We start from the raw sequence: 21,975 nt of genomic DNA, 5'->3' as shown, positions 1-21,975 counted from the left end.
TTTGGAAAAATAGAACAGAAAACAAAATGGCGTTAAGAGGTACGATTGTTTTCTGTTGCCAGGAACACGTTATCACACATTTTAAAGCCGGGAACCCTATAGGTCTTGACTCCAAGTGAGCCTGACTGGATTTTGTCACAAGAGCAAAATCAAGGTGTCTACCAGCCTGGACTCAGTTAAGAGTCTGTTTTAAGTTGGTGGCAGAATTGAGTTCCTCGTGGATATGGGATTGAAACCTGCGCTTCATTACAGGCTATCTGATGAAACTTGGTCTCTGTTCCTCAGGCCATCCACAGATGGTCTCCTCCATCTTCAGAGCCCACAGCTCCAGGGCAAATTGATCCCCAGTCCAAATCCCTCTGACTTCCCTTCACGCTGCCAGATGGAGGAACCGCTCAGGTATTTGTGTGGGGTTAGGTGAATTTGGCCACAGTTTGCTTTCTTTTGCCACGTAACACACTGCAAGCACGGGGTCGGGGTGTGCGGGGGGGGGGGGAGGGAGGGGGGCCTGTGTGTGTGTATAAATGTAAGCATGGCCAGCTCTCCCACACTCACACTCTTGTGGCTGGCTCACCTTCAAAGCCCACATCCAGGGTCAGTGCTGTTGTGGCCACCACTAGATCTCGCTCACAGGTCTGCAGGCCACTGGGTGCTTTTCTGGCCTTGGGCTCCCCCGAGCATCTCTGATCACAAACACCTAGCCAGAGGCCCTGCTTCTGCGCCTGGGATCTTTCGTCTCTTTGGAGATGGTCCGTCCACTGGTCTAGGCCAGTTACTTTTTCTGTTGCTGTGACAAAATGCCTGGTTAAAAGGCAATGGGTGGGCCGACAGCCTGAGAGGCGAGGCCACGGCAGGATGGCAGGAGCATGAGGCCGCTGGTCACATCGCATCTGCCGTCAGTAAGCAGAGAGGGATGGATCCCGGGGCTCAGCTGGCTTTATCCAGGACCCAGCCCACTCTATACACAATCTGGATCATTCTTGCCTGCTCAGTCAAAGCTCCCTGCAAGCACACTCACAGACACCCCACAGAAGCGGGTCTCCTAAGGGATTGCAAACCCATGGTGATGATGAAGGCTGACCATCCAGGTGGCCCCAGGTCTCCACACGGTCTTCTTTTCTGCTTTTTTTTCCCCCAGTGCCTTGGGTCGGGCAGAGGAACTAACCAGCCGGTGAAAGAGTTCAAGTGTCAATGGCTTAGGTTCAAGCCTCATTCTGCCTTGTTGTTTTGGCCAAAGCAAAAGCAGGAAGCCAGCCTAAGCTCCCAGAAATGGGGAAGTGATTGTTTTGATGGAAGGAGCCATAGGACATCTCATGGCAGGGATCGTGGCAAGTGGATACAGAACAGCATGGAAGGTCAGGGCCACTTCCGGCCAGCCTGTCATAGTAATGTGCCCAATCTAACTGAATTCTGTAGAGTAAAAGAACTTTCAATGCCTTGGACTAAGCCAAGGTTTTGGTGAAATGGGCACATGAGAAACTGTTTGGGAATGAGACGTTGTCTATGCATGGGCCATACACACCAGGCTTGTGGGACAACCTCATTTCCTTTGCCTGTGTGGTACCCCACCCATGCCCATTCTACTCACCCTCCAGGGCCTAGCCCAGGACCCCTCTGCCACCCACACCTAGAACTATTCTTAACCGAGAGAAGAACTTACAGCTGTGCCGTCGCTCCTTAGTAGAAGTTTGCAGACTAGAGTGATTTCAGATCTGCCTTGTAGCGTAGACAGAAACCATCACCTCTTTAAAAATGACTGTTTTCTAACCAACAGTAGTTGCACAGTTAACATGGATGAATGGATGGATGGATGGGCTTGTGGTGAATCAGTGGATCATTGTGGGAACAGATGGTTGAGGAGACAGATATAGGGTACTTCTGAGGTTGTTACCAGAAAATTCATTTCCCTCCTGCCAAAGTTACTGAGATTGCCTGCAAATGTTTCATGTCTACTAGCTTTTTCCTTGGTGGGTTTTTGTTGTTGTTGTTGTTGTGCTTTGCTTTTCTAGCCCTGGCCAGCCACAAATTCCCCACCCTCCCTGGGATTAACGGCACGTGTGACCACGCTCAGCAACCTAGTGCTTTGAAGAAACGAATCGAAATCAAAACCCAGTTTTGCATTGTGTGGGAGGAGCACTGTGCTCTTTCTTATGAACTCCATGGTTGTGGGCAGGCCAGTGGGGTCCCCAAGTCTCCTCCCTGCTCTACCAGTCACTACGTGGAAACGTGGGGGTGAGTTGGGGCGGGGAGGCGTCTATTCGGGTAAATCTTTGAAATGCTGTATTAAATAAGCAAAGTTAGGTCACTTTCTTTCTGTGGGATTTCAAAGTGCCTTTATTTAATGTGTGCATGCGTGTGCAGATCTGTGTGGGCGCTCGTGCACGTGGGGTTGGTAGTGTGCATATGTGTGAAGACCAGGGAACAATCTTGGATGTTGTTCTTCAGACACTGTCTATGTTGCCTTTTTGAGGCAGGGTCTCAAAGGATCTCTCACCCGCCTAGAACTTGCTGAGTAGGTTGATCAGCCAGGCAGCTCCTGGGGACCTGCCTGTTTGTGCCTTCTCAAGTGTTGGAGTTACAAACTCAGGACATAAATCACTTTTTTTTTTTTTTAATGTGACCTCCAGGGATTGAACTCGGTTCCCCCTGTTTTACAAAGCAAGCGCTTTACCAGCTGAGCTATTTCCCAGCCCTCAGAGGAGGCCTTACCATGCTAACAGACATTTTGGCGACGGGATGTGTGAGCGCTGAAAGCGAGGATGCAGAGAGGGAGGCAGCCTAACATTTTAATCCCATCCATTCGCAAGTTTGTGATTCTTGGCTTTAGACACACTCCCCGTGCCTCACCATTCCCTTACCTTTCCCCAAAGGCCCCTCCTCCCTGCCTCACTCCACAGTAATACCTCTGTTCTTTCTTTTACTGGCTTTATCCTCCAGCTACTTACAGAAGCAGAGGCATACAGCACTCCCTTCTGCGTCTGCCTTACCTCGCCAAGCGTTATTGTGTTTTCAAGGTCTGTCTGTGTAGAAGCAGCTATCAAATGGCTGCCCCTTCTACGGCTGAGTGGTGTTCTTCTGCGTGCCTGAGCCATGGCTTGTGTGTACTGGACACTGCTTGCTTTGTATCTTTGGCCAGTCACGGCCAATGCTGCAGTGGACACGGATGTGCCCAGTCCGAGCCTCTCCTGTCCATTGCTTTAGGTGAGAGTCACGTGGTCGTCACGTGATCACCCTGTTTAACCTTTCGAGAAACCTCCAACCTTATCCACAGGAGCTGTGTTCCCCCTGGCATTCCCACCGATGCTAACACGGGCTCCAGTTTCTCCGCCCACATCCTGCCAACACTTGTTTTCTGGTTCTTTAATTACACTATCCTGCTAAGTAGTAAAGGATGCTCCCTGTTGGGTTTGAGTCCTGTTTCCCTAATGGCCAGTACCCAGGGTTCCAAGTGTTCTTGCTATACTCCGAATGTGAAGCCTTCACCAGTTACTCTCTACAGACATATTCTAGTCCACAGCTCGTGCCCTGAAGAACAAAAGGTATAATTGTAATTAATCCCAATTCACAAACTGTATGTCGTGTCTTGTTTAAGATTTTGCATACAGCATAGTGGCACACACATTTAATCCCAGCACTCGAGCAGAGGCTGGCAGATCTCGTGAATTAAAAGGCCAGATTGGTTTCTGCCAAGGCTGCATTGTGTCTGCAGATCAGTCCTTTAAGGACTGGCATGGTTTTGTGTTTGAGGCAGGGTCTTATTTTGCTTCCCAGGCTGCTCTGAATCTCATGACCTAATTCCACCTCCCACAGGCTGGACTCCTACCTCTGGGAGAAATAACATTGTAACATTGAGTCTTTCTAAATTCTAATGGGACCTGAGTCCTGATTTACCTAGACCTCTGACTCCTGGCACCGATTTGTAGTTTTCAATCTGTATCTTGCATATTTTGCTCAGTTTGTCCCATAAGTATTTGATATGTTGGCACTGTTGTAAATGATTTTTTTTTTTTTTAATTTCTGTTTCCCATTTTTCTTTGCTAGTATTTAGAAACTAAATGGACTTTTTCACACCATCCCTGGCTCCCATGAGCCCACTGGCCTCGGGGTTAGGAATGCAGACAGGAAGCCGACTGGCGTGGAGGAGGCAGAGTGAGAGTTCAAAGCCTGTGCCATCTCTTAGAAATCACTTCAGGGTCAGGTGAGCCCTCTCTCTCTTTAGAATTATGCAGCCCATTAAACTGACCTGCAGCCATTTAATCAGAGGATAGAATTAATCTGCAGAGCCCTTTCTGGTTTTAAATCCCCTTGACTGTGTTAGGCATGTCTAATCCCAGCATGACCTTCTTCCCTCCATCCAGAAAAAAAAAAAAAAACATAAAACAGAGGCGGATCTGCCCATCTGTTAGTTGGCGAAATGAGACCTGCTTTTCTGGAACTCACAGTCTGGGGAGACAGGCAGTCCTCAGATGAAGGGCCAACGAAACATGAAATGTGGAGCCCTGAGGATACACTGGAAAGCCAGGGCAGCTTGCCTGAGGCTTTCCTCTCGGACCAGGGTGGTGCCAAGGGTCTAGATTTTAGATCGAGGAGATGGCATCTAGTTCCCAGTTTTCCAAGGCTGGTGGAGTAGCGAGAGGTTCTTCTGTGCTTTGAGCAGCTGTTTTCTGGCAAGGGGGTAGAAGTTAAATGCACCATGCATCGTCCGTCCTTTGAGCGGTGACGTGTCGCAGAAGTGTGGCTCAGTGTTTGCAACCTTTATGGATGGTCATGTCGGATCCCCTCAGGAAACCAAAAGGCACCCTTGGGGTGCCTTTCTCAAAACCTCAGGTCTCGTTGAGGCTGATGTACTTATCCTCACTTGGGTCTTAGTTGTGAGGGCTAGAATAAGAGTGGTCCTCAGTTTGGGAGAGGAAGTATTTTCTCTAGATGAAAACAAAGCAGGCTACATCCCCACTTCTCTCGAAGGAGAAAACTGAGCAAAAGCATGTGGGTATCAATACTTTTTTTTAAGATTTATTTATTTATTATGTATACAGTGTTCTGTCTGCACACCAGAAAGGGGCACCAGATCTCATTATAGGTGGTGGTGAGCCACCATGTGGTTGCTGGGAATTGAACTCAGGACCTCTGAAAGAGCAGCCAGTGCTCTTAACCTCTGAGCCATCTCTCCAGTCCTCAGTGCTTTATTCCTGAGCTCTGCCGTGGCTCGTTTCTTGCTCAGAGACCTTCTGTGGCTCCCACCTGCCAAGCAGCACTGGTCCAGACTTCCTGCTGCTGTGTGGCTCATGCCTACACTTTGAACCATGTGTATTCTCTCCAGGTCAGGCCTGTCTCTCACCTTCTACCTCCCCTTCTTGGTTCATGCATGTCCCCCAGCTAGATCTCGCCCTCATTGCTCCCAGGCAGACCCCTCCCCAGTCTTCCACACCACTGCCAAAGACTCCTTTCCCTGTCACCCCCCGTGGGAACACTGATTTCTGACTCTTCTAAATACCTCCAGATTTCATCTGTACCACCTTCAGGGCAAGACGCTATAGCGACGTGTGTCTTTCCTTATCCTGTTTGTTGAGCCTGTGGCTGTCTTATTTAACTATACATGTTAACTACTTTTCTTATTGCTATGACAACGTCACCAAAAGCGACTTAACGGCAGGAAGCTGTTGTTTTGTTTTTTTTGATGTGTGTGGGTGTTTGTCTGCACGTAGTCGGTGCACCGTGTACATCCCTAGTGCCTGTGGTAGCCAGAAGAGAGCGTCAGCTCCCCTGGAGCTATTGTTACAGGTGCTCGTGAGCCACGGTGTAGTTTCCGGGGAGAAAACTCGGGTCCTTGGGAAGGGCAGCCAGTGCTCTCAACCACGGAGCCATCTCTCCAGACCCAGGAAGGGTTTGTATTAATTAATGGTTTAACAGTGGTGACAGTCTGTCGTGTCAGGGATGGCACGGTGGCGGTGAGGGTGAAACCACGGGTCACATTGGGCCCACAGTCAGGAAGCAGAGAGAGAGATGAATGCTGATGCTCAGTTCATTCTCCTTTTTATGGAGTCCGGGACCCTCGTCCGTGGGGATGGTTCCATCCACACTCGGTGTGTACTTTCCTTCCTCAGTTAAACCCCTCTGGTAAAGCTCTCTCAGGCACTCCCAAAGGGTTGTCTGCTGGGTGGTGCCAAGTGCAGTCCATGCACCCTAAGACTGCCTGTCATACTTTGTCTCACCCAGAATTCCTTGGACGTAGTAGGCCTTCGATAATCCCTTGTTACATAGGTGAATGGAAATCACTCAGTGTTTGCCCTTAAAATTCATGAAGAGATGCGTTATACAACCACCCAGGTCCCTTCTGCTGCAGTGAAGAGACAACATGGCCAAGGCAGCTCTTGTAAAGGAAACATTTTTTTTTAAGATTTATTTATTTTGTTACATATACTGTGTTCTGCCTCCGTGTGCATCTGCAGGCCAGAAGAGGGCACCAGCTCTCACTATAGATGGTTGTGAGCCACCTTGTGGTTGCTGGGGATTGAACTCAGGACCTCTGGAAGAACAGACAGTGCTCTTAAGCACTGAGCCATCTCTCCAGCCCCCAAAAGGAAAGCATTTAATTGGGGGCTTGGTAACAGAGGGTTAGTCTGTGGTCATCATGGTGGGAAGCAGACAGATACGGCACTGTAGCAAGAGCTGAGAGCTTTACATCCTGCCCTGCAGGTGGCAGGCAGAGACACTGGGCATGGCATTGGTTTAGAGACTTTCAAAGCCGCTACCAGTGACAGGCCACACCTCCTCCAACAAGGCCACACCTCCAAGACACTTTCACAAAACATGGACTGAACATCCAAATATATGAGCCTATGGAGGTCATTCTCATTTAGACCAGGCCACCTTGTATAAACCAACTTTATGCATTTGACTAAATAAGTTCAACCTGGTCCACTCTGATTGTGAGTGTGTGTATGTGTCTGTCCGTCTGTGTGATTCTGAGTATGTCCGTGCATGGACACAGAAAGGCTGTTAGAATTATCTACTTAATGTGTGGCTTCAATGAGTGCATGCGATCCTGGAGCAGAATCACCCCAGCTCCTCTGAGGGGTGGGCTGGGACTCTACAGACTCACCCTAACATCTACAGCAAAGCCTGTCCCCGCAATACAACCCGAGACCTGGCTGAAGCCCACAACCCTCTCCAGTTCCTTTTTCAGCACTCCTGTGGTTTTGAGAACCCTGGCCAGCTGGGCCAGAGGTTCAAGGCCCCTTGCTGACAGGCTCTGCCAAGTCTGCAATCTCGGGCTTGGGGTGCGTGCTTTGACCAACCCTTCTTCTCCAGCAGACTGCATTTGGCTTTGTTTCGCCTTTCTGTCCTCTCCTCTCCTCAAAGGGTGCCAGGCACACTAAACCGTGATTAAACAAAGATTAGAATTCCATTTGGATGAGTGAGTGAGTGGTTGCCGGGACCGTGATCGATCCTTTTGAAATGTTGACTGAGCACACATGGGCTCCAGACACGTCAACACGCTTCTACGGTTTGCTGTCTAAAGGCATTTCTCATCTGTCCTGTCATCCTTCCTGACTAGCTCACATCCTCAAGGTGCTCCTTCCCCTTTGCCTTCATCTCCTGTGTCGAGGGGACATTCCGGGAGCTGGGGGAAGGGAAAGTACCAGAAGACGATTGCAAACAAAGAAACTGATCTCAACTTTCAGAGACACACCCCGAATAACGTCTGGTTTGAAAGTCTTGGTGTGCTCTTTTACATAATACCACGTGATCAGGGTTACTTAAGAGTTGTGTGTTTGGAGCAACGGAGAAGGCTCAGGGGTTAAAGCACTTGCTGCTTGAGCGTGAGAGCCTGGTTTTGAATTGCCAGGACTCCTGTAAAAGCAGGAGGCTGTCATCCCAGCACCTGACACTCATTTCTGAGGTGTAGCCATTAGCCAGCCACCTGTAGTTCCAGAGCACTGGAAAAGGGGTCGGGATTGACACGAACCCAAGTGTTCAAAGTCTTAGTCCAAAAAAAGAGAAAAATGCCATAATTATGTTTTACATTGATTGCATATTGAAGTGCTTGTATTTTAGACAAAGTGGATTGGCTTTAATTAAACATAGTGGGGCTGGAGAGATGGCTTAGCAGTTAAGAGTGTACACTGGTCTTACGAGGACCTACATTCGGTTCTTCACACCTCCCAACCGCTGGTAACTCCAGCCCCAGGGGATCTGATGCCCTCTTCTGGCCTCCATAGACATACTCCTCCCCCTCCCCCCCACTACAGACACACACATATATACACGTAATTAAAAATTTTTAAAAATCAGTGTTTCTAAAACCAGGCTCATGCATCTGTTTGTGCCTTTGGCGTGCTGAGGCCTCGTGAATACTAAGCAGCCACTCCACCATTGAACTACACCCCTTAGCCTCTACTCACCGTTCAGTCTAGTTGTATGACGGTGTCTCACTAGGTAGGCCAGTCTGTCCCGGCACTCACGCTCTCCCTGCCGCTACCTCCCGGGTGCTAGGCTTACGGGGGGTTGCCCACCACGCCCAGCCCTGCTCTCTTTCTTCACGAGGGAAGCGGGCTTGCTCTGGCTGCTGTGTCTGTTTCACATATTCTTCCTGTCGGGCAGCAACCCACGCGGCGCTTTCCCTCGCAGTGAAAAGAGTATGCCTGTCTTTCCATCCTCCCCGGGGGGCGAGTCTCCAAGGGGTCGTGCTGAGTCTCTGTGTCCCCCTGGGCTCTGCCCACCTAACGGGCACGCGGCAGGCACTCAGGAAGACGCCGTGAGGGCGGGAGGTGGTAGAGTTCCCTTTAGGCAGTGTAGCCTCCGGGCCTTTGTTACGGCCAATATTTTCCTTTTTCTTCCTGTTCACGCTTTCTTCTTTTTGTTGTTGTTTTTTTTTTTTTCTTTTTAAGGAATTACACAGTCGACAGAAAAAGGCACTTTTCTTGGGAGGTGAACAGAAGCTGAAGGACTGGCACAACGAGGAAGCCATCAGGAGGGACGCACAGCGCGTAGGTACGGAGGGCAGGGCTGCCTGTGGGCGCTGTGTACACGTGGCATGGGTGGGTGTGCGAGTGCTGAGCGTGTTAGGAGTGTCTGGACCTCTCGTTCACTTCCTGCCTGCCACCATCCTTCCTAATTCCTGTACCCGCCTTTCCCCTTCCCGGCCTCTGCTGTCAGGACCAGACCTGCGGTTCTCAGGTTTGCCCTGCCACCTTCCGATTAGCAAGTGACCTTGTCTCCAGCATGTCCCGTGTTAAAGCAAGGAGCAATGATTTGACTTGACACAGACTGAGCACAGAGCAAGTTCCAACTTCTACAGCGTGACCAGCCTTTATGGCCCACGGAATCAGAGGAGGCCTGTACCTCAGAGAGATGTTGTCATCTGCCAGCCCTCACACAGGAAGAGCAAGGCCAGCTTGGGCCTTGAACCCAAGTCTGGAGGGCAGAGCCAGCCCCTCACCAGCTGCAGATTTGGCTGCGTGGGCTTCGGTTCAAGTTTCCTTTTGCTAGTGGGGTTCTGTCACCCTTCCTGGGAGGCTAGCAGGTAGGGGCAGGGCCAGCACAAGGAGCCGCAGAGACCGTGTGGAGATTCTTCTCTGCAGCGGCCAGGCAGAGGCCACCCGCAAGCCTGCGGGGCCACCAGTGAGTGCCACCCTTCCCGAGCCTCCGTCTCCCCATCGGAGGGTGACCACATGCCGTCTGCTTGGGCAGCCTCAGAAGGTTGTTCTGAGGGTGTGAAGTCAGATGATGTCTGTGAGGCCGCTTTGCTTGAGTGGAAAGTGGATACAGCGGCTTGAGCGATTGAAATTGTATGTGGCGATCTGGTTTTAAGGTGTTGTCCCTTCTAAATTATTCATGACAAAACCAGCTCACTACAAAGCTCAGAAGAGGACAGGTGTAATAACTGAGCTGATGCCCAGGGCATCCCCAGCCCCGACACACAGTACTCTGTGTGCCAGGAATGTTACATGAACGGGGAAGAGTGCTACTTACATTAAGAGAGGAAACATCTGCAAAGAGCCAGCTGGCCAGACAGTTGTGCCTGAATTATTAGAACGTTGGGCTGCCTAGCACGGGAAGAAAGAACAACAGAGAGATTTTTTAAAAAATAAGTTACTGCTTAATTTATTGTCTGTTGAAATAAAATTGTACATAAGTATTAAAGAGTAAATATTTTTAAAGTAATTTATGAAGTTGCCTAATTATTTAAAGAAAAAAAAAAAGGAAAAATGGCTGACGGGACTGAGGAATGCTAACTACACATGAGGAGCTTCCTAGACCATCCCAGGGGACCTCGTCTGATGAGAAGGCAGAAGCCGCAGCCTTGCCAGAATGCTGGGGTCCAGCTGGCTGGCCTTTGGGGTTGATCGTTGCTCCCCTGTGTGGGGGTCTCCTGAAGCCTCCCTCTGAGCAGAGGGCAGACCCCTTTCTGGCCGCTGCACCTCGGCGGTGTCAATGCCCTTGGTTTTGTAACACCCAGAGGGCGGTTGGCCTTCAGCAGCCCCTGAGGGTTGGGACCCTCAGCAGGGCAGACCCTTGAGCTGCTTCTGCCGGGCCGTGTCCAGTCTCAGCCACCGGAAGCCCCAGAGAGCATGCTCCCGGAACATCAGAGACCCTTCCCTTGATGTATCATACACAGATTGCTGACCACTTGTCCACTGAAGCTGTGACTTGAAGCACAGCTCCCCAAGCAGACCTGGCTCAGAGGATACAGCGGCTCTTCTGTCTTTTGTCATCGTGCCATTTTAGAAATCATTGATTATTTATTTAAAGCCATACTGAGGAGCCAGCCCCAATCTAGCATCTCAGGTGGTAGGCAAGCATGCCGCCACTGAGCTACATCCCAAACCTTTGTTTATGGCACAGATCATTTGCCTCACTTGGATATTAATCAGGTCGTGTCAAGTTTATCTGGTGTTTGACAGTTTACAGTTTTCACTGTGTGGTCTCTTGTTTGACTTCCCCAGACAAGCTGCTGGTATCAGAGGAGATAGTCATATCTTAGAGAAGGTAGACCTTCTCCTGTCCAGGGGGATGCAGTGGACAGGGGGTGCTGGCTCTGGAGGGGGTGCAGGGAGCTTGTAATGGCTTGTACCATTACTGCGAGGCTCTGGTCCTCACGCCTGGTTCTGTAACCTTTCATGAATGTCAGTATACCTGCAGAGTGAGAGTTCTGAGTCCACTGTACAGAGTTGATATAGGGAGTCCAGGACAAAGAACAGGATCCTGGCCAAGTGAGTGCTGATACCCCTCTCCTTCTTTTCCCTTCCCCTGGCACAGTCTGGGGAAAGGGGATGCTTGGGTGAAGTTATTAATCTTGATTGTTGGGGGCTGGAGAAATAGCTCTGCTAAGAGCATTTGGTGCTCTTCTAGAGGTACAAGTTTGGTCCCAGCACTCACTGTCAGACAGCTTACAACTGCCTTATAACTCTAGCTCCAGGGGACATGATGCCCTCTTCTGGCCTCCACAGGCACCTGCACTCACACAGGCACATACCCATACACAGATACACACATACTCACGCATACTCACACACACAGACACACTTTTTTAAATGAGATTTCTTTATTTCATTATATGCCCCTCTGTGTGTGTGTGTGTGTGTGTGTGTGTGTGTTTTGCCTGTGTGTGTATGTGTACTGTGTGCATGCCTGGTGCCTGAGGAGGTCAGAAGAGAGCATCAGATTCCCTAGAACTGGAGTTCTGGATTGCCATAAACCACTCTATGATTTAGGTGCTGGCACCTAAACCCAGGTCCTTGTGAGAAGGTGCAATTAACTGCTGAGCCATATCTCCAGCCCCCAAATATTTTTAAAACAGAAGAAAATTTTTTTTTCTTTTAAATCTTGTGTAGGTTTTTTTAAGGAAGTGCCTAAATTAGTAGAGCTCACTGTTGGTCTGTCTGCAAGGACCTCTCCAGGGACAAGAAGGTCTTTGGAGCTCTGACCTGGTGAATATTAGGTTCTAGGGAGGAAGACGAGAAGGCATGGGTCTAGGAGAAAGGCATGGGGAGATTAATTACTGTCAGAGACGGTATAGCAGGGCCCTGAAGAGGAAGTCCTCAGTCCCCACGGACAAACCATGATGTCCGTCCTTAGTGGTTTCCTGGAAGCAGGCTTAGTTATTAGTATGTGATCTACCACAGTGCATGCCTGTCAGGGTGGCAGAGGGAGGGAGAGGATTTGGCTTCTCATGAGGACAGTAAGCGGCCTGTCCACTTTCCGAAGAAACCCTTGGGAGAGAGTATCTGTGTGTGTGTGTTCCAGAAAGTGTGGCTGGCCCTGGAGAAGCCCTCCAGAACACCACCAGAAGGGTTTGGGACCCAACAACGAATGCTTTATTCCTTTGATGAAACTGATAGTGACTATTTCGGGGAGACAAAGGTAGGGGTGTAGCCTCTATGAAGAAAGTAGAACATGGGGTGGGGGTGAGGGTGGGGGTGGGGTTGTCCTTGGGGCTGAGTCTCCCTCTGGCCCCTTCCTGTGCTCCCTCTCTGCTTCCTGCGCCCCTGAGCCAAACAGCCTCTTCCACACATTCCTGCTGTCACTATGTTCCACTTCACTTCAGGCCCAGGAACACAGAGCCTTGTGACAGTGGACAGAACCTTCTAGAATAAATCCTTCCTTCATTAAGTTGCTTTCCTCAGGTCCTTGGTCACAGTAATGCAGAAGTAACCAATGTGCTCCTTGATTGGTTGTTTTGGTTTGGTTTTGGTTTTGGTTTTGGTGTTTTTTGTTTTGTTTTGTTTTTGTTTTTTGTTTGTTTGTTTGTTTGTTTGTTTTTTGGCACTGCTCTTAGCGGCTGAGCCATCTCTTCAGCCCCAGGTGTAAGGCTTTGTCTGCCGTCCAGTCACTCTCAACCCTTGTAGGCATCCGGTAAACCAACAACACTGAATTTGCTCTCTGCCCCTAGGAAATGGAGAACAGGGGAAGCCTTTCCCCATGACCGATGCCGAGAGGGTGGACCAGGCATACCGAGAAAATGGATTTAACATCTACGTCAGTGATAAAATCTCCCTGAATCGCTCTCTCCCCGATATCCGGCACCCAAAGTGAGTGGCACCCCATCTCCTCTTCTGCTATCTTAAGGATTTCGCCCGTTGCTCTGGGTTGTGAATTCATGAAAACAAATGAACAAGAACACCATTAGCAGGGGGTGCTGCCGGCCTCCTGTGGAACAGAGGCTCGGGTGATCAGACCCCTCTGCAAGTTGGAGTTGGCGTGGCCAGGGATGGTGCGGTTGGTCTGTTCTGTCACTTAGGATGTAGGAACCAGCAATTCTTCAGAACAGTGACATCGGTGTGTGTGTGTGTGTGTGTGTGTGTGTGTATGTATCACAGAGACAGAGAGGGGCACTTGTGCCACAATACCTGTGGAGGTCAGAAGACAACCTCTGTTATAGGTCCTTGCCTTCTGCCTTGTTTGGAACTGGGTCTGTTTGTTATTCACCCTGTATACAGCAGGCTAGCTGCCAGCTCCTAGAAACTCTCCTCTCTCCCATCTCACTGTAAGTTAAGAGTACTGGCATTACAGCTGGCCCCATCGGGCTCTCTCTCCAGCCCAGCCTTGGGCCTCCGCTCGGGTTAACTGTATCAAGCACTGGAGTCAGCTGTCAGTGCCCCGAGAAGACCTGTGTGCGGGTGGCTTTGCTGCAGGCACAGGGCAGAAAAGGAAACCAGAATCTGGGAAGCCTCACGTAGAAGACAGGCTGACCCTCAGGACTAGGTCCTTTACCACCGTCTCTTACCCAGAGGGGACAAGAGAGGGACCTGGAGTGCTTCCTGTAGGATTTGCTTCCCGTAGGCTTCACTAATGCTCTAGAATCTTCCACTGACATATGAGAATGTCATTCAGCCATGACGGTGTTTCTGGGTTCAGAACGGTGAGCTGACGCGTCACATTGTCAGACCAAACCCCGTGTCTAAGACCCAGAGCGCTGATTGTTGCAACTGTGAAAAGAACTTACACCACCTGTCCCGACCTTCCTCCAACAGGAGCCACAAGGAAGCAGCATAGTGACTCATCTCGCACTAGTTCTCTGGTGTGCGCCATCAACTACCTGTCCCCCCGCCTCAGCCTCCCGAGCAACTGGGTTAACAGACCTTTGTTGCCAGGCTCGGCTCGTGTAACTCGCTAAACTGCACAGACAGTAAGGAGGGAGTAGATTACACGTGGGATGTTGCATGATCATAGAAGAAGGAAATCCAGCTCGACAGTCCAAAGTTGAGGACGGTATCTGCCCAGTTGGCTATACTTCCTTCTCTCTCTCTCTCTCTCTCTCTCTCATAAATTTCATGTGTATGTATGTGAGGGTGCAACGTGAAACTACATGCCTGTGGAAGCCAGAGGACAGCTTCCACCATGTGGGCTCCTGGGGTTGAACACAGATGTGGCAGCAATGGCCTATTCCTGCTAAGCAGTTTCTTCGGGCTTTTGTTCTTCTTTCGTTTGTGGTGGGTTTTTGTTTTGTTTTGTTTTGTTTTGTTTCCTTTCACATTAGGAATGTTGCCCTGAAATGTGTCCAGGGCTTGGGAGGGTGTCTGAGCTCAGGAGCCCTCTGGCACCTCTGTTGGAGCCTGTCCACCCAACCAGCCTCCCGGTTGCTAATGTTGGCCACGTCTGACACCTGCTTTTTGCAGCCGCCAAGTGTGGAAGCTGAGTCCCGGCGGCAAGCAGACCTCCTCTCTCCCCAGGGGGAAGACTCCCCTGCAGTTTGGCTGTGGGAGCCTATGAGTAAATCGGAGTGGCTGAGCGGCCCTCGGTTTCTTTTAGCTTAAGCAACCTCCCAGGCCTGTTGGCCTTTCATCCCTTCAAACTAAATTTTGGCAACAGCGCGGCAAAAGAGGGATGGACGGGCTGTTTGTTTATGCCGGCCGCCTCAGCCCGCACCGGAAGCTGCCCCGGCAACACATACCCACAGAGAACAGGAGCCAGGCAGTTTGGCCCCGATTTGCTGGGCTAGCATGTTGGCCAGCTGGCTGTGAGCGGGCCTGTGCCTGCACCTCCAGCCCAGTGAGTGTGAACACAGGCTGGCTGGTGGGCTGGCCCAGTTTCCCTGCTCGATGGGGAGCCCAGCCCAGCCACTTGGCAACTGAACAGAGAGGCTCTTCAGGACCCAAGGCTGGTGACACAAGGGAGCCTCGACTGGAGAAGTGAGTAGGGTCTGTAGGCTCCTCCTCGCTGCATGCGGGCGGGTGCTCAGTTTCCCAGCACAAAGCTAAGCGTGACAGCGGCCTGCAGCCACAATCTCTAGCTTCAGGAAGAAGCGGGCGGGGATGGAATCCCTTTCTACCACATCTCCACTCCCTTTGGATTTTTCCTTCTGTGTTAACATGGTTAATTTCATGATAGGTGCTAAACTTCCTCAAAAGAGCATATAGATTATTGTAATAGCCTGGATTCTCTGGAGCCTCCTTACAACCCCAACAGGTTACAGAGACCAGATGAAAAGGAAGGTAAAGCTTGCCACCTCTGACAGTCGGATTACACACACTAATAAAACAAAATGGTCCCGGGAGGTGGCTCAGTTAATGGAGTGCTTGCAGCACAAGCATGAAGACCCGAGTTCAAATCCCCAGCACCCACATAATAGCCAGGTGTGGTGGCACACGCCTCCAGCAGTAGAGACTGTGGGGCAGAACCTGATGGATCCCCAGAGCACACAGAGGGAGCTAGTGCTGTCTGAGGGTCCGTCAGAGTGGAGTCCTGTTCAGCAAGTGTCTCAGAGACAAAAGAATCACGAAGGAAGACTGGAGAAAGTCCACCGAAGGCTGATAACTGTGCCTCTTCCCACCACTGAGGCTGGGAAAGATCCTAACCCAACCTTCATGAGGAGGTAGATATAGTGCCCAGTGCTGTTTAATTACCTCAGTGGGAACTTTTCAGCCATCGGGTCCAGTCTTGAAAATAATGGTAAATTATGAGTCGGAAAGATAAAAGTGCTTTTTAAAGTAACTTAGTGTAACGCAAAGCTCAAGGGTGCGGACGTACAAACGGACACTTGACCGTGATCGCTAAAAGCCAGTCAGAAGTTAATAGGAGTGCCGAGGAGCAGGGCAGGTGACCTGGAATAACAGTCAGAGCCACCTGGAGATGACACAGATGTGGCCTTAGCAGGACACTGCAGCCATGTTCTATTTGTAAAGTTAAGTAGAGGCATAGGCAATGTGAAAAGACTCAAAGTCTGGAAACGGGGATTTATTTACCACCGTTATTTTTGTTTAATGTGTATGTGTGTATTCCATGTGGGTACATGATTGGCGCTCTCAGAACACAGCAAAGTACAGCATATCCCCTGGAACTGTAGCTACAGGTAGATGGTTTTGACCTGCCAAGTGGATTCTGGGAACCGAAGCCAGATCTTCTGCTAGAGCAGCAAGTGGTCTTAACCACTGAGCCATCTCAGTAGCTCTCAAATTCCAGAAATGAAACCAACCGTGTCTGAGATGCAATACACATAGACTAACAATGGATTGGCTATTGCAGGGGCCAGTGTTAGTGAACTTGAAGGCAAAGCAAAACAAACTGACCGAAATAAAAGTTTTGAGAAGTGAAAACTCTCTGAAGATGGGGACAATTTTGATCTGTCTAACGTGCCTGTAATTGGAATCTGTTGCAAAGAGAAGGAAAATAACAGCTTGAGCGTCTCCAGATTGGGTGGCAACTCTAGAGCTGTATTCACAGAACCCAGAAAGGAGGCTGGGGAGGTGGCTCAGAGGTTAAAGCACTTCAAGCGTGGGGACTCGAGTTCAGCTTCTGAGAGCCAAAGTGAGACATGGAAGAAACGTGTCTGCAATCTCATCGCTCACACAGCAAGACGGAGATGGAGAGATGAAAACAAGAGAGGCTCTGAAAGCTCGTGGGTCAGTCAGCTTGGTATAGACAGCAGCGACACCCTGCCTCAAAAGAGGTAGAAGGTGAGGGCGGACAGGGCTGTTCCCTGTCCTCTTCATGTGCGGCGTGGCACGCCTGGGCACACATTCACGCACACAAACACATGCGCACACAGGCACACAAAGAATAAGTCATTGTCAGAAGCCACGGAGGGGAGCAGGGAGCCAATGTAGGAGTCTGTGACCGCAAAGGAGGAGAGAGGAGAGTGACTTGTGAGAGCTGGGATCAGAAGAGGATCTGCCTGGGGTCCCCTATGGGTGGGGAGGTCTGTGCACTGGGAAAAGGAGTCTGGGTTCCTCTTCAGCACTTTCTCAGGAGACTCAGATCAGCTCTCCTCTAAAATCAAATAACTCCCTTATGAACCAGAGTGTTTTGGGTTTTTGGTTTTTTTGTTTTGTTTTGTTTTGTTTTGTTTTGTTTAGGATAGCAGTTATTGATCCTTTGGACCCAATGTTAAGATTTAAAAGCTCACAAGCCTTGAAGTAAAATGGCAGCCAATAAAATTTCTCCAATTGACTTTTTTCCCCTCTGGTGTTTAAACCAGATTCCAGCGGGCTCAGCCCTTGGGTTGAAAATTGCAAAGATTGATGGCTTACAAGAAAAAATGGCTGCCTGTCAGCTAAAACTCAAACAAGCCTGTATCTCACCCACAACACATGCTGGCTGAAAACCACCCGCAGCCATACCAGCCGAGGGGTGTTCGGTGTGCGTGGGTTTGGAGTTTTCATTGTTGTTGTTTTATTGTTCTTACAAACAGAGGCATTTTCCGAATCCTTTAGAAATAGATGCTTCGTTCATCTGTTTGGTATTTTTGGGACAGGGTTTCTCTGTGCTGTAACCTTAATTGTCCTGGAACTCACTCTTGGACCAGGAGGGCTTTGAACTCACAGAGATCTGCCTGCCTCTGCCTCATCCTGAGTGCTGGGATGAAAGGCATACAACCACCATCGCCCGGCTGCTAGGCCCATCTTTAATAAAGGCTTCCATTTATCATGTGCTTTTATTCACTTGTTGGTGTGCCAGGCACTGGGTTGGTTACTTCCCGGTTACAACGTGGTTCCAGCCCCTTCAGCATGGTTTTATGGAGGTCTCCCGCTGCATCAACCAGACTGAATCTTAGGGGAGCTCTGGGCTAAAGTCAGCACAGCTAGAAGAAAGCAGATCAAAGCCTGTGACTCTTTCTGCCAGTGTACCCTCATGTGGATAGAGGCTCATGTCTCACAGAGAGGAGGGAGATTATTAGTATTTTACTTGTTAATGGCTGGAGGTCCTTGGACTAGCACTTCGAGTAGGTTTTGCTAGAGAAGTCCAGCAAATATGGCCAACACACTCTCCACTTGCATTTCATACTCCACACTGAAGATGATTCACACCTCTGCAGAAACAGGCAGTGGAAATCCAGTTGGAGTGGCTAGAGATGGTTGGAGTTTTAAGTGATGTTGGTCTTGAGGAGTTGAAAGAAAAAGAAAAGAACAAAGGAAAGATGAAGGCATCTGTCAACCTGACACAGCCTAGAATCACCCAAAAAGAGATTCTCGGTGGAGTATCTGTCTTCATCAGGTTGGTCTGTGGGCCTTGATTGTTCCTTGATGTAGGAAGATCAAGCCCACTGTGGGCATCACCGTTCCTTAGGCAGGTGGTCCAAGACTATATAAGAAAGCCAGCAAGCAGCATGCCTTCATGATTTGTGCATAAGTTCCTGCTCACACTCCCCTCAGTGATGGACTCTGACCCGGAAGTGTAAACTAACATAAAACCCTGTCTTCCCCTAAGTCGCCTTTGTTTTTCAGAGCATCCCATCTCCTTCTCCTTTAAGATGGTATCAGGGGAGTATGGTGACCAGCTAAGCATCTTAGATTAGGAACAGAATTTGTGGCAAGTTCTCTTCTCCGAATTTGGCTTGGGGTGGGGGGGGGGGGCTGGGGGCAGCAGTCTTCCGTCCCAACTCTCCACCCACTCCGAGCCAAGTTCCATCCAAGCAGTGAGGGCAAACCATTTGGTCTTTGCTCATAATATATATATGGACATGTGTGAGTTTAGTGTTTTATTTGATTTTACAACAAAATGGTTGGAGGGGCTGGAGAGATGGCTCTTAACCTCTGGGTTAAGAGCACTAGCTGCTCTTCCAATGGTCCTGAGTTCAACTCCCAGCAACCACATGGTGGCTCACAACCATCTATAGTGATATCTGGTGCCCTCTTCTGGTGTGCATGCAGACAGAACAGTGTATACTTAATAAATAAATCTTTTTTTTTTTAATGTATTTGGACCATTTTATTCTACAAGTAGTTTCTTTTCTTTTATGTATTATGTCATTTGTTAGCTCCTTTCCATTTCGGTGTGATATTCCTCTGGAATAGTCTGTTGTCTCTCATTGTAGAAAGGTGTGCTGGTACTTTACAGCTCTTTGCTTCTGTAGACCCCGTGGCAGAACATTCTGGAGTTTGAACTCTTTCCAGCTTGTTTGTCTTCTCTCCTTTTGTGAATCCAGTGTCTTGGAGTAAAGACCATTTTCTCCTCGTGACTGTCAGCCATCACCTACATCGCTGCCATGACCTCCCTTAGGAACCACAGTCATTAGCAGAAGCAGGAAGGTCATTACAAGCTTTGGGTTAGATAGCCAGCTTTGAGTTAGATAGCAGCACCCTGTCTCAAAAGAGGGGAAAAAAAAAGGGGAAGGAAGGAAAAGAAAAAGGAAGAATTGCTTATGACGTGAACAAAGAAGTTTTTAGTACATAGAATCATACAGGTAACAAAGACACAAAGACACATTTCAAGGTTTAGCTAAGCCTGCCTGCATCCGAACTCTGGGGCAAGCAAGTCAGAAATGTAAATCTACTTACTGATGCCTGATAGGGCTGAGACCCATGACTTAGTAGCAGTAAACTTCCCTTCCTCTGGCTGTGTCTCGAGCAGGTGTGTGTGTGTGGCTGGCTCTCAGCAACGTGGCTGTGAATGGAGAAGGGCTTCATAAAGACCTTAGCTTTGTCTCTTTTGTCCCACACGTCTTCCCACTCCTGATTCCAGCCAGCTGTGGGCCGCTGTTTGTTGTTGAGGGTTTGCTTGCTGTCGTTTCGGTTCTGTGTTGGTTTTTCCACTCTAGGTTTTTGTGTGGCTAGGGCTGGCCTTGGACTCCCAGCCTTCCCTCCCCTCCCACTTCCCCCTCAGCGTCTGTGCTTTCAGTGCTGGGCAGACAGGTGCTCAGCACCACATTCGCTTCCAGCCAGGTGCACTGAAGAGAAAGCTGTCTCATCCCCAGGCAGGGAGAGAAGGGGGGAGGGGTTCCCACTTAAGAAGGAGACTGGGCGCCAGTGTGTGGCCAGAGAGGGCGAGCTGGGCACTAGGCACGCCATTCCCTCTGTTCGGTTCTCATTCCTGACCGTGGGTGTCCCGGGACCGTGTTTAAACAGGTTCCCTGAGGTGATGGACCGTAACCTGGAATTGTAACCAGAGGAAGCCCTCTTTTCTCCTTATGTCTTTTTGTCAAGATACTTTATCATCACAGCAGAAATGAAACCCAGATGGGGCCACACAAGAACAGTCTGCCTATTTGTCCCCCGAGGCATTCAGAACAGCTGCCTTCTCAGCTCCCCCTTGCTTCCCTCTTCTCATCCCTCTTCTCACCTGAAGCAAAACAGAGTTTGTCATGGAGCAAATAAGTTAGCTTACCTTCTGTAAAAGGATCTTAAGCTGAGCCAATGGACTCAGATACCGTTCCCCAGAACAGGACTCACCCAGCTCTTCAAAGCCTAAAATGGGCTGTGGAGATGTCTCAGTGGATTAGAGCACTGGGAAAGCAAGGGTGAGGACTTGAGTCTGAGTCTCCAGCACCGATGTGAAAAGATGGTGTGCCTGCATGCCAGTCACCCCACACTGGGGGGCTGGAGCCCTCCAGCCAGCCGCCCTCGTCAAAACAGCCAGCTTCCGGTTCAAGAGAGACCTTATCTCAACAGCACACACACACGGAAACAAATGGAAAGTCTGGGACACTGTAGCAGGGAGACCCTTGGAAGCATGGTATACCATGTAGCATGGTTTCCACAATGTAACAGTCGGTAAAAAATGCAAAGTTGTGAAGTTTCCCCGGAAAGGACTGAGAGGCTAGCAATTTGTATCCACAGCTGTTCATACTAAAAAAGTAGAAACAGTGTAGCCATTAGCCACAAAACAACGTGGCCTCCCCAGAAGAAGGGAAAACTAGATGAGGAGACATTAATAAAAGGTAGGAATCTTTGAATTACCCATTAGAGTTGGCCTTGGGACTGTATGCTTCACATAATTATATAAACAGGACTAGATCTAAATTAAAAATTAGAATGCAAGCCGTAAAGATAAATAACTAAATATAACAAGTGAACCCGAATGTCCCATGCACATGTGACGAGAGAAAGATGCAGAGACGAATCGCTCACACAGCTTCAAAGCTGAAATGTACACTATAGAAAAAAATAGGTAATGATAGTGTAATAGTGGAATTGTTTTTCCTGACAATATTGCATTTTGTAGGGCAAAATGCATATATATATATATAACCTAGGTAGGGTTTGTTTTGTTTTATGTATACTCATGAGTGCCTACATGTTTGTATGTGAGCCATGTGTATGCCTAGTGTCTGAACAAGCCAGAAGAGGGTGTTGAAACCCTCTGGAGCCAGAGTTGGGGTTATGAGCCACCTGATGTGACTACTGGAGCCAAACCTGGGTCCTCTGAAAGAACAGCAAATGCTTTTAACTGCTGAGCCATCGATTTAGCCCCAGTAGCCTAGTTGTTAGCAAACTAAATGCAATATAGCAAAAATTAATATATACTTAGATATATATGTATATATAAAGGAATATATAATATGTCAATATTCCTAATAAAAACTGATACAGAACTCCACAACAAAAGACCCATTAATGAAATTCAGCATTATGTAAGGATTATGTACAGTGGCCAGGAAGGCTATCCCAGAAATGCAAGGTTGGTTTAAAGTAGGAACAGCGATCGATATGGTACACCCATACTAATACAAGAGAAGACAAATGACAGTAGATGTGTGGGGCGGGGAGAGCACTGGATAAAATCCAACACGTTAGAAAGCTGAAGACTAAGAATATA

At 49.1% G+C, this 21,975-nt stretch overlaps 1 protein-coding gene across 1 annotated transcript in view; it reads left to right on the top strand.

The window, feature by feature from the left end:
* Galnt10 (polypeptide N-acetylgalactosaminyltransferase 10) overlaps positions 1-21,975 on the top strand; it is a 134,541-nt gene that overhangs the window by 58,702 nt on the left and 53,864 nt on the right. The window contains exons 2-3 of the mRNA XM_060363679.1: positions 8,892-8,994; positions 12,896-13,034. Of these exons, the coding sequence (XP_060219662.1) occupies positions 8,892-8,994; positions 12,896-13,034 (242 nt within the window). The remainder of the gene's footprint in view (positions 1-8,891; positions 8,995-12,895; positions 13,035-21,975) is intronic.

The sequence above is a fragment of the Meriones unguiculatus genome, chromosome 11 (assembly GCF_030254825.1).
Source record: "Meriones unguiculatus strain TT.TT164.6M chromosome 11, Bangor_MerUng_6.1, whole genome shotgun sequence".
In the NCBI taxonomy this organism is placed as follows: domain Eukaryota; kingdom Metazoa; phylum Chordata; class Mammalia; order Rodentia; family Muridae; genus Meriones; species Meriones unguiculatus.
The sequence above is the reverse complement of the archived record's forward strand: the minus strand, read 5'-3'. Positions and strand labels throughout refer to the sequence as shown.